Source organism: Dreissena polymorpha, chromosome 12, assembly GCF_020536995.1.
Source record: "Dreissena polymorpha isolate Duluth1 chromosome 12, UMN_Dpol_1.0, whole genome shotgun sequence".
Classification (NCBI taxonomy): Eukaryota; Metazoa; Mollusca; class Bivalvia; order Myida; family Dreissenidae; genus Dreissena; species Dreissena polymorpha.
The window spans coordinates 14,943,561-14,956,812 of record NC_068366.1 but is presented as its reverse complement, the minus strand read 5'-3'; the positions used below and the strand labels follow the sequence as shown (position 1 = coordinate 14,956,812).

General features: G+C 36.3%; 1 protein-coding gene across 6 annotated transcripts in view; it reads right to left on the bottom strand.

Moving 5' to 3' along the window:
- Positions 1-13,252, bottom strand: part of LOC127852178 (golgin subfamily A member 6-like protein 22) — a 98,627-nt gene that overhangs the window by 58,083 nt on the left and 27,292 nt on the right. Inside the window, exon 1 of one of the 6 annotated variants that reach the window (XM_052386054.1) lies at positions 6,867-8,923. The exons of the other annotated variants lie outside the window; for them this stretch is intronic. Coding sequence (XP_052242014.1) covers positions 6,867-7,076 — 210 coding nt within the window. The 5' untranslated portion in view covers positions 7,077-8,923. Of the gene's footprint in view, positions 1-6,866; positions 8,924-13,252 lie in introns of those variants that run through there. 6 annotated transcript variants of the gene reach the window in all.

Genomic DNA, 13,252 nt, shown 5'->3' with positions numbered 1-13,252 from the left:
AGACACATGTAAAAAACAAAAAACAAGAGGGCTTGAAAGGCCCAAAGTCGCTCACCTTAGATAACAAGATATTATTGGGACAAATCTTCTGAGCAAGTTTCATGAAGATCGGAAAATAAATGTGGCCTCTAGAGTGTTAGCAAGGTTTTACTAAAGCCATATAAGGAAAAATGCCCCACCCCCTGGCAGCCATGTTTTTCAACCAACCGGCATCATTTTTTAACTCGTCCAAGATATTATCAGGATGAATCTTCTGACCAAGTTTCATGAAGATTGGACAATAAATGTGGCCTCTAGAGTGTTAACAAGGTTTTACTATAGCCATTATATAGCCATATAAGGAAAACTGCCCCGCCCCCTCGTGGCCATGTTTTTAAAGCAACCAATACCATTTTCGAACTCATCCAAGACATCATTGAGACAAATCTTCTGACCAAGTTTCATGATGATCGGAAAATAAATGTGACCTCTAGAGTGTTTACAAGGTTTTACTAAAGCCATATAAGGAAAAATGCCCCACCCCCATGGTGGCCATGTTTTTCAACCAACCGGCATCATTTTTGCACTCCTCCAAGATATTATTGCGATGACTCTTCTGACAGAGTTTCATGAAGATCGGACTATAAATGTGGCCTCTAGAGTGTTAACAAGAATTTACTATAGCCATGTAAGGAAAAATGCCCCGCCCCTTGGAAGCCATGTTGTTCAAGCAAACATAATTATTTTCAAACTCATCCAAGATATCATTGAGACCATGCAATCTTCTGACCAAATTTCTTGAAGATTGGAAATAAATGTGGCCTCTAGAGTGTTTACAAGGTTTTACTATAGCCATATATAGCCATATAAGGAAAACTGTCCCGCCCCCTGGTGGCCATGTTTTTAAAGCAACCAAAACCATTTTCGAATTCATCCAAGATATCATTGGGACAAATCTTCCGACCAAGTTTCATGATGATCAGAAAATAAATGTGACCTCTAGAATGTTAACAAGGTTTTACCAAGTTTCATGATAATTGGGCAAAAATTGTGACTTCTAGAGTGTTCACAAGGTTTCTCTATAGCCATATAAGGAATACTGCCACGCCCCCTGGTGGCCATGTTTTTTAATGGACGGGAACCATTTTTGAACTCAACCAACATATCATTTAGACAAACATTTTGACAAATTTACATGAAGATTGGGCATCAAATGTGACTTCTACAGTGTTCACAAGCATTTTCTTTTTTTTTTACCTTAAGTGACCTAGTTTTTGACCCAGCATGACCCAGTTTCAAACTCAGTCGAGGTATCAATGGGACAAATGTTCTGACCAAGTTTCATGAAGATCGGACAATAAATGAGGCCTCTAGAGTGTTCACAAGGCAAAATGTTGACGCCGCACGACTGACGACGGACGACGGACAAAAGGGAATCACAAAAGCTCACCATGAGCATGTTGTGCTCAGGTGAGCTAAAAACATTTACACCATAAAAACAAAACAACAAGATATAAATGTCAAATAATTAAAGCCTCGCATATGTTTTGCCCACAAGCTTGGTTCCACATTTTTTATTTGTGCTGCCATTTATTAGCCACCCAAAAATGATGACAGTAATCCAAGATTTGGGCGCAAAATTCAATGTCTCATCATCAGATCACATTCTGTCCTGCCTGTGTCTTGACAGAGTCCCAATTCTCCAGAATGCTATCTGGCAGCGCCTCAAGAATGGGTAAAAATATTTATGCCCCTTAAGATATTAAAAAGCTTGATCTCAAAGGCATTTAAACAAAAATCATTTCCTTTTAAAGCAGTTTCAACTATTAATAAAACGAAGTAAAACACAATTTATTTCTTCTCACGTCTACCCCTAATGTGTGTTTTGATTATATAAAGCCAGGTATCAGCTGAAAATTCCATCCTACAAAGCATTATTTAATCCATGACATTACATCACATGATAAATGTTCAAAAACAGGATTTACCTACAAATTTAAACCCATTCAAAAAGCAATTTAACAGATTGATAGATACTGTTAAACCATAAGTATCCTGTGCACAGAGCTGACATGACATCAGTATTTCATTGTTATGGCCAATCATGATCTCTCTCTTTTCGATGGAGCCCTGATCTACATATCTAATCTAAATGAATGAAACGCTTTTAAAATTGACCCATCACTATTGTGACGATTTTGGAGAGCAAACATGAGAGATTCACACCTGATAAAAAATAGAAACACAAGGCCATATGTGGAAACCAGAGATCATATTGGTCATCCCAGATTAGACTGTCCACACAGGCTTATCAGGGATGACACGCTTTTTGATATTTTTTGTTTCAAGAGTCTCTTCTTAGCAAAAATCAAGTTTAGACGAAAAGTTTTATCCCTGATTAGCCTATGCAGTCTGCACAAGCTAATCTGGGACAACAAACCCTTTTCACAGAGCACTGATTAGATTATTTTCGATTTTGCTGTTCTGAGACTGATTGTGTGTGAAAAGGCCGATGGAAATTACTGTCACCCTGACCTCAAAATATAACGCCCTGTCCCTGAGAACATTTAAATGAGCCACGTTCTCTGAAACCTGGGCTTAATGCATGTGCATAAAGTGTCTTCCCAGATAAGCCTGTGCACTCTGCACAGGATAATCAGGGACAAAACTACACTGTAACTCCAATATAACACTCTGCGTTATAACGCTGAATCCAATATAACGCGGTTGGGTCTTGGATCCTGTTTTTTCTCCAACCTTCCATTTCTGATTCAAATCCATGTTATGCAACTTCATGTATTTTCAGACAATTCAAAGATGGCGGCGATCACATCTTGATTGCTTTATTCAACCGTCCGTTTAACCGATTTTAATCACTTCGAGGTTAAACAACACTGACAGCTAACTGGTGTTAATCTGTTGTGTAATGTCAATAAAGGTGTGAAAAACTCGCGTGTCAGTGTTTATTACATGTATTCCATATCAGAGCGGTTCAGTGCGCTAATTTCAATAAGTTAAGTGCAAGCGGGATAATTATAAAATTAAAGTTATTCATAACGATAAAAACATTCTTACTTTGATATGATTGCAGTTTGACTCTATATTAAATGAGCGCACAGTATAAAACAAGTTTTTCGTCATTTCATTATCATTCTAGTATTTAGTCATTTAATTCAGTTCGTGTACGAGAAATTAATTAAATAATCCAGACGATTTATTAACATGCTAATGCAGTGTAATTGTTAACAGAGATACACTTTCATTTTTACCCGGTATCAGAAAGTCCCTGAAAAGCACTTTTTTTGCATGACGGTGTATGACGCAATAAAACATTTCTTTTTAAATGTATCGTATTGCATTCAATCTAAATTTAAATTCACTCGTCCAATGAAAGCTCTGCCCCATAATGCAATGTTCTCTTTACACTTCTGAAAAATGGCGTATGCATATGGCTGTGTTTACAAAATTCGTTAACATATTTATCGTCATAAATGATCAAGATTATTATTTTTTTAAGTGATGTTGTAACTTTATTGGATTATCGGATAAATATGCACATTAGAAAAGCGGTATGTATAATGTTATAGATATAATTAAACGATTCGGTTTATATGCATGTATTTTCGGATGACAACACAGCATGGTAATACGCAGGACCTATATTAGAGGCCTGTTTTTATACCCCCTGCAATAAATGAGCTCAAAACTTATAACGCGGATCCGTTTATAACAATGTTGTGTGGCTTAGACCCCGTCATCCGCGTTATATTGGAGTTACAGTGTATTTGAATAGACTGCAGTTTTGTTGAGAGGAGACCTCCTTTAAAGACAACATTCTATGAAAGCAGAAATTGTTGTCCCTGATTAGCCTGTACAGTCTGCAAAGGCATCTATGATGACACTTCACGTACATGCATTAAGCCCAGTTTTCCCAGAATGCAGCAAAAATGGTCCTTAAAGTTTGATGGTCACTGTCAGAAGAACAACATGAAAGGTCAACAACAGACAAATCAAAATCTTGAATGTTATTGCTTACCCCATTACCTCTTAGATGCGTATTTTGACACATGTGTAGTCCTTTACAAAGTTACAATTAATTAAATACCTTTCTACTTAGTTCAAGTTAAAGGCTCCAACCCTTAGTTACTGATGAGCAGCAAACAGCATAGATCCTTAACAGACTGCGAGTTACTCGCAGGCTAATCTGGTTGTATGCTGGTTGCAAAAGCCATTTTTACTTTGCTTCTTATGAGGGAAAGGGTTAATTCCTATTATTGACAAGGTTAGGACCTTGACAAAGAAACAGTTTATCCAAAAATGTACAATGTCCTGCTGTGCCCAACTGTATTGATTATTATATACGGTGAGGTTAATTTGCACCATTGAAAATTACAAACACAAAAACTCAAAAATTTCGTTACACAGTCAAAATAATTTTGGGATGGGTTGGATTCAAAATGAAAATATGGTTCATGGCAAAAATGCTTTAAAAACATACGCCAGATGGAAGTCACAACTTAAAGTTGTTTTACTTTGAAAAACCCAATGGGTCAAATCTTGTTCCCAGCCTCATATTGAGCAGAATACAGAAAACCATTGGTCTGACTGCCACAAATGTTACATACAGAAAACCATTGGTCCGACTGCCACAAATGTAACATCCAGAAAACCATTGGTCTGACTGCCACAAATGTCACATACAGAAAGCCATTGGTCCGACTGCCTCAAATGGCACATACAGAAAACCATTTGTCCAACTCCCACAAATGTCACATAGCAGAAAACAATTGGTCCGACTGCCTCAAATGTCACATTCAGAAAACCATTGGTCCGACTGCCTCAAATGTCACATACAGAAAACCATTGGTCTGACTGCCTCAAATGTCACATACAGAAAACCATTGGTCTGACTGCCACAAATGTCACATACAGAAAGCCATTGGTCTGACTGCCCCAAATGTAACATTCAGAAAACCATTGGTCCAACTGTCACAAATATCACATACAGAAAACCATTGGTCCGATTGCCCCAAATGTCACATACAGAAAACCATTGCTCCAACTGTCACAAATGTCACATACAAAAAAGCATTGGTCCGACTGTCACAAATGTCACATACAGAAAACAATTGGTCTGACTGCCACAAGTGTCACATGCAGAAAACCATTGATCTGACTGCCTCAAATGTCACATACAGAAAACCATTCGTCTGACTGCCATAAATGTCACATACAGAAAACCATTGGTCCGACTGCCCCAAATGTCATATACAGAAAATCATTGGTCCAACTGACACAAATGTCACATACAGAAAACCATTGGTCCGACTGTCACAAATGTCACATACAGAAAACAATTGGTCTGACTGCCACAAGTGTCACATGCAGAAAACCATTGGTCCGACTGCCTCAAATGTCACATACATAAAACCATTGGTCTAACTGCCTCAAATGTCACATACATAAAACCATTGGTCCGACAGCCATAAATGTCACATACAGAAAACCATTGGTCTGACTGCCACAAATGTCACATACAGAAAACAATTGGTCTGACTGCCACAAGTGCCACATGCAGAAAACCATTGGTCTGACTGCCACAAATGTCACATACAGAAAACCATTGGTCTGACTGCCATAAATGTCACATACAGAAAACCATTGGTCCGACTGCCCCAAATGTCACATACAGAAAACCATTGGTCCAACTGTCACAAATGTCACATACAGAAAACCATTGGTCCCACTGTCACAAATGTCACATACAGAAAACAATTGGTCTGACTGCCACAAGTGTCACATGCAGGAAGCAATTGGTCCGACTGCCTCATAAAACCATTGGTCCCACTGCCACAAATGTCACATACAGAAAACCATTGGTCCAACTGCCATAAATGTCACATAGCAGAAAACCATTGGTCCCACTGTCACATATGTCAAATACAGAAAACCTTTTGTATGACTGCCACAAATGTCACATACAGAAAACCATTGGTCCGACTGCCACAAATGTCACATACAGAAAACCATTGGTCTGACTGCCACAAATGTCACATAGCAGAAAACAATTGGTCCGACTGCCTCAAATGTCACATACAGAAAACCATTGGTCTGATCGTCACAAATGTCACATACAGAAAACCATTGGTCCGACTGCCTCAAATGTCACATACATTTTACAAAATCATCTATCAGAACTTTCCCCCAGAGATTATACTCTTAATTACTTGTAACAAGTGTCCAGAGGTGTGTATATCGTGATTATCATTACAGTTGAAATATTATATCTTAACATGCATTTTGAAGTATTTGAATTGTGAATTCATTGACCCATAAATTCTTTCATGATGAGCATACACTCAATTCTTCTCCTAAATGGTTATCGAAAAAAACAAGAAATGTGTTTGTCAGAAACACAATGCCCCCTAATGCGCTGCTTTGAATTAAAAAAAATTACCTTTGACCTTGAAGGATGACCTTGACCTTGACCTTGCACCACTCAAAATGTGCAGCTCAATGAGATACACATGCATGCCAAATATCAAGTTGATATGTTCAATATTGCAAAAGTTATGAAGAAGGTTAAAGTTTTGGTTAAAGTTATGGGACACTCACACACACACAAACACAAAGACGCAGACACATGAATGATAGACAGGCCAAAAACAATATGGCCCCAATCTTTCGATCCGGAGGGGGGGGGGGGAGGGGCATAAACAATACATATATTAAGAGAAGACACTAACAAAAAATTCAAGCTCAAAGATCAATGAAGGCCAGAAGCAATTTCAAGCATGAAGATAAAGTTCTGTTCCATCCCACTAAGCATTCTACAGCTAGCCACTACCAATCTATCAAGCCATACATTCCCTACAGCAGTCAATTACCACATGAATAGCATTGGCAACTCCTTCTGTCACCGCACACTCCCCGACCATTTTTGTCCCCTTCAACTGGAACAAGGGATCAGAAATCTCCATGCGGGGTGGTACAGACACTGCACTCTTGAGACCCCCGGATGCAAGGGCCAGTGCAATGCCCCTCCTTCGACGGGCCTTCGACATCCAGGTTGTGTCCATATGTGGCATTGCGATCATCTGGCTTACTAGTCCAGGGCACCTTCTCAGCACTTCACAAAGATATTTCAAGCTTGTAGTGTAAACCTAAATTCTCCTCTCAAGGACTTCACACCAATATTTCTTCACACTTGTTTTTTATACCTCGCACACTTCATATGTATCCCTTATACTCTGTGTATTATATCACCAATATATCACAATTGTGACATATACCTAACTTCAAGTCAAAACTTAGTACCAAACATTTAACACTATTGCAGATGCTTTACGTCTGGTCAACACTTCTCAAGTACCGACTCACTGTCTCATATGCTCTGTATCCAATAGTCCATACCAAATTAAATTATGTCCAGCAAAATACACAAGTTTTACAAACACTGATAGATTGTTTCACCAATCTTTTTCACTGCACCATTCAGTTTGAAAATTAACCTCTGTCCTTCAAAAAGGTTAACTGATAATTGGTCATCAAAAAATTGTTATTGTTCTTTTCTTATATGAGATTTTGTTATGAAAATACTGGTTCGAAAATTTCTTCAAACTGGTTATAATTAAAAGCTGTTGTTTTTTTCTCTTTCAATGTATCAAAATATATATTTTTAATACTGACATAAAATAATATATATTCTCTATTATCATTTTTCAACTTTAAATTCTAGAGTCATACTCGCACAATATTTTTAAAACTGGAATCAAGTTTTGTTAAATTCAAAATAAGTCACAGAATACATGGTGGAGATTCATCAAGTTTTCACCAAAATATATCACATATTTATATGCCACAATTAGTTCATATTAACTAAATAACTATCACTAGTAATCCAGCTTTTGAATTGGGCAACAACAGATCTATGTCTAAAAATGTAGGATGTTTAAGTAAGATTTCTATTCCATTCTTCATTTGTCCAAGTGCATCAAAATCCCACCACTGTTTGAAATGAAATACACTTGGCATCAGGATGTTGCTAAGTTATCTTTCTTTCTGCATCAAAACATTCACCGGTTACCAAAGGCTGGAACTATATTGACATGAGAAATATCTATCATTAATCACATTCATAGAATTCACTTATCAATACTGACAACTTATCCTATCTTCATCTTATGTACCAAGGACTTATCAGCCATTGTTCACAATTCATCATAATACATCCCACTAAGCTATTGTATTACTGCAGCACATTTTACAACTGATAACTTTCTCTCTTTATGTCTTCATTGTATAAGATCATTGATCAAACTTAACAGTTTAGATGCATGACGTGTTCAATCTCTGACTTTTTCAAGATTTCACCATGAATTGTTTTGAGATAAATCTATAAAATATACTCAACAGTACTGCAGTTCCTTAACTAACAGACTGTAATTAATGGTGCAACCAATCCTTATCAAATATACAATAATAATTTGTGTTTGTGCATATTTATTTCATAAATATATTTTTTTTTAGGTGATAAGATTATCTTTTGGAAATCAGTTCCAATTTTTAATTACATGTGCACAATTATGTTCTAAAGCTCTTTTAAAATCACTGAACAGTTTTTGCTTATGAAGATTCCACTTTTCTTGGCCACACATGATGTCTCAGAAGAGTGCATGCATGTTGGTCATGCTTTCAACATATAAATTTTCTCAATAGAACTTGATAGGGTACGATTTGCATAGACAAACACAGAACGTGAAGTACATCTCCGCCTAAGACATGATTATTTAACATCCATAATTGAGGTTGATGTTTGTTAATGCTTGAAATAAGTTGTCTCTATACACCTTGTCAATAAGAATCCATAGCACTTCATCAAAGAAGCATGAAAATGTACTCTTCATATTTATCCACCACAGAAGTCAACATATGTTATCCCGTAATGCCTCCAGTGGAACATTACTCAACAAATATGCAGAAAATGGCACTTTCAAAATCCATTAGTTTCAAAACAAGAGTTTCAAAATGCATGCAAACAAAAACTCCAATGTCTACTAAGTGAGAGAACCTTTTTGAATCTACAAACACAGTGCTAGATCAAACCATTAAAAAAAATGAAATGCCAATAAAACAAAACAAACACATCAAATTGTGTTTGTTTTTGTTTTTTTACCACAAAACCTCACATAGGACCCTTGAAAATCGAAGAATCTTTATTCTAAAGTTGTTATCAGTTGAATGTACAAATGATTAAACCATAAAACAATGCCAACAATTCACTACCACTGCATGAAGGCCTGTCAGAAACCACTTGGTCCTGTCACACATTGCTTGCTTCATCAAGCATGTTGGCCTTTTCATCTTTTGCCCACATTTAAGCGACCAGACACACTCTGAAAAACCTCCTATTTAGACTGGTACTGGGTGTCAATTCATGATTCAAATAAAACAGTTTGTACTGCAAACCATAAATTTCACAAGTAAAAAAACATTGACATCAAATCAAAATAGTATTAAATGTAGAAATTAGAAAAAAAAATGTTTCCAACCAAGGTTTGGACTTCTTAATATAGGTTTCTGTTTCAAAGGACCCATTCTTATCATAGGCAATGTGATTTACACATGGATTTTATTATATTAAAAAACAAGTAATGTGTTTGTCGGAAACACTATGTCCCCTTCTGCGCCGCTTTGATTTTAATTATTTTTTTACCTTTGACCTTGAAGGATGACCTTGACCTTTCACCACTCAAAATGTGCAGCTCCATGAGATACACATGCATGCCAAATATGAAGTTGCTATCTTCAATATTGCAAAAGTTATGGCAAAATGTTTAAGTTGGAGCAAACAAACCAACAGACAGACCAACAGACAGACAGTGCAAAAACAATATGTCCCCCACTATAGTGGTGGGGGACATAACTAGTGAAACATTTTTCCAAGTGTATAAAATGTTAAAATCTGATATTACATTTAGCTCCTTAACCCTTAACCACTTAGATATGCATTTTGACGCATGTGTGGCCCCTAAGACTGTAACATGTAATTAAACTTTCAAACTAGATTCAAGTTTTAAAGGCTTCATTTCCAACCCTTAGATACTGATAAGCAGCAAACAGCATTCAACCTGAACAGACTGCGAGGGACCTTTTCACAGATTTTAGCATGTATTGAAGTTTGTCATTAAATGCTCTGAATTGATAAATGTAAAATTGGAACTAAATTGCTCTAGTAAAAAGCAATAATAAAATTGAACAAAGGAAAATCTTTAACTTGGCTCGAACCACTGACCCTTGGAGTAAAAGACTAGCACTTTAACCAGTTGGCCATCCGTACTCATACAATTAAATATGTATTTATAATGTAATGTCACAAAATAAAATGATAACAACAGAACTTTCCAATTTAGTCAATCAGTTGCCTTTGTTATGCTTTATAATTTTCAGGTTTTGAAATTTTCAAAAGATGCATATTATGGCTATTTTAGAGCATGGTAAATGTTCAGTATTGCTGTTTCCTCATAAATATCACAACTATAACTAAAATGTGCAAATCTGGAAAAAAAAAATCAATTTATTCAATTTACCAAAATGTGAAAAGGTCCCTTTAAGAATGCCTACAATTTTACAAAAACCACAGCTTTGTCGCAAATGTGGCTCATACCCCTGCAAGGTTTTTTCAACTATTTTCCAGAGCTGTAAATTAAATAATTTGTGAATCATTGGATATAAAAAAAATACATCTGCACTTCAAGGTGATGATATATTCATAATGTCAATTTAACGGCTTGAGAAAAGACTCAATAAGAACTTCACTCCACAAACTTAGAATATTTTACGCTACTGCCATGCCCTTGTCTATGTTAAAGGGCTCGTAACTCCGTTGTGTGTTGATTATTAACCATGAAAAGTGTCTTGTCTAACTTGATGGTGATAATTTTATATAATTTTATAATTCACTCACTCCTCAAACATTGCAACTCATGTAAGCTGACAAACAGATTATGACTTCAGTTTAGCCCTTTACCACTTATATACATGTGTTGAAGCATTTGTAGTCCTTCAAAAAGTGAAATTTAATTTAAGTCTTTTTTTCCTAGATCTAAATTTTAAGGCATCATTTCTAACCCTTAATACTGGTGAGCAGCAAACAGCATAAAACCTGAACAGACTGCGAGTAACTCGCAGGCTGTTCTGGTTTTATGCTGTTTGCATATACCCATAATCTCACTTTGCTTCTGAGTGAATATACGTCATCGCTGCAGGGGGCTGTAATAAATTTGTGTCAGCTACCAGCCTTCGACTTCTTGGCAGTAAATAAATACAGTCATAGAAAGTGATTACCCAAATGTGATTATACAAACACATTATGTTGATATTATAAATCATGGACTGAATTTTTACACTTTTCTCATGGGACAATTGTAATCAATTTCACCATTTTCAAACAACTTCTATTTGCTTTTAAACACAATAAAGAAATTATTGGTGAAAGTGTTTGGCTAAAAAGGACAAATGTTATCATTCCCTGCTTAAAATGATGCATGTATGAGATAAGAAAAGGCAATTAAAAGCAAACAAATTTTAGCAGGAAATGTCTCACTCACTCAATGGGACTTACATACCTGGGAGATGGCTTAACAATAGCCAAGTCTGATGCACACTCAGTCAATCAAATAATTTAACATTTTTTAAATGTCATATTTCTTCTACTGAATGTAATAAGTCATGTGACTGATATTTTTATACATTTTTAGGTTTTTTTCTATTTCTGTGTTGATTTTGGTAAAATACATCAACTGTTAAAATATTAAAACAACCTTCTTGGTAAACATATTTTTTAACCAAATTTTCTAAATTGACATGAGCAGACACATGTTGTTTTCTGAATATAAAAAGAAGTGAAATTGCAATTTTGTAAAATTTTCACGATAAGCGAAAAAACTGTTGAATTAAAATAATTAACATTTTTTCAGTATTCCAATTTTCTTATAAGTATGATAGTAAAATTTGAACAACAGCAGCGCCTGGCGGTTGCAGACTGCTCATCTATATTTCTTTTTAAAGGTGAAGGGACCTATCTCAATACTTCAATGAGGGAGGGGTGGGGGTGGAGAGGGGTGTATAGTGTGGGGATGTGGTCATTTATAACATTATCTTCCAAAAAGAAAAAAAAACGAAAACAAAAAAATTGGGGGGGGGGGTATTCTTGGGTGGGATGGTTGGACGGTCTTTCAAAAATAAAATAATAAAAAATAAATATTTGTGTTTTTTAACCATGTTTCAAAAACAAAATTTGATGGGGGGTCGGGAGTGGGGAGTCGGGGGGGGGGGGGGGGGGGGGTGGGGGGGGGGGGGGGGGTGAGAGGGGGGAACAGGGTGAGGGTGTGGTTATTTTTTAGATGATCTTTCAAAAATAAGAAAAATTGGGGGGATTCTGGGGTGGGGCATGGGGGATTGTTTGGGTGGAGTCTATTGTGGAGGTATTTAGTGTTGTTATGTCAACGTATGAATCAAATCTGATCATAAATAAAGAAGTTATGGCAATTTTAGCAAAATTTAATAATTTGACCTTAAGAGTCACGGTCATTCAAAGGTCAAGGTCAAGTTCAACTTGCCAGGTACAGTACCCTCATAACAGTATGAAAGTATTTGAAGTTTGAAAGCAATAGCCTTGATACTTTATAAGTAAAGTAGATCTAAACACAAAGTTTTACCAAATATGCAAAGTTACTATGTCAAAAAAAGCCATAATTCTGACAAAATGCCACCTGAGTTATGCAACTTGTCCTGTACAGTCCTCTTATTATAATAAGTGAGTGTTCCAAGTCTGAAATCAATAGCTAGGATACTTTAGGAGTAAAGTGGACCAAAACACAAAACTTAATGAAATTTTCAAATTGTTTAAATATAAAGGGGCCATAATTCTGTCAAAATGCCAGTCAGATTTACATAACTTTGCCTGCACAGTCCCCTTATGATAGTTGGTAAGTGATGCAAGTTTGAATGCAATAGCTTTGATACTTTATGAGAAAAGTGGGCCTTAACACAAAACTTAACCAAATTTTTTATTTTCTAAGTATAAAAAGGGCACATAATTCTGTCAAAATGCCAGCCAGAGTTATCTAACTTTGCCTGCCCAGTCCTCTCATGATAGTTAGTAAGTGTACCAAATTTGAATGCAATAGCTTTGATACTTTATGAGAAAAGTGGACCTAAACACAAAACTTAACGAGACGCCGATGCCCACGCTAACGCAGACGCCGACGAC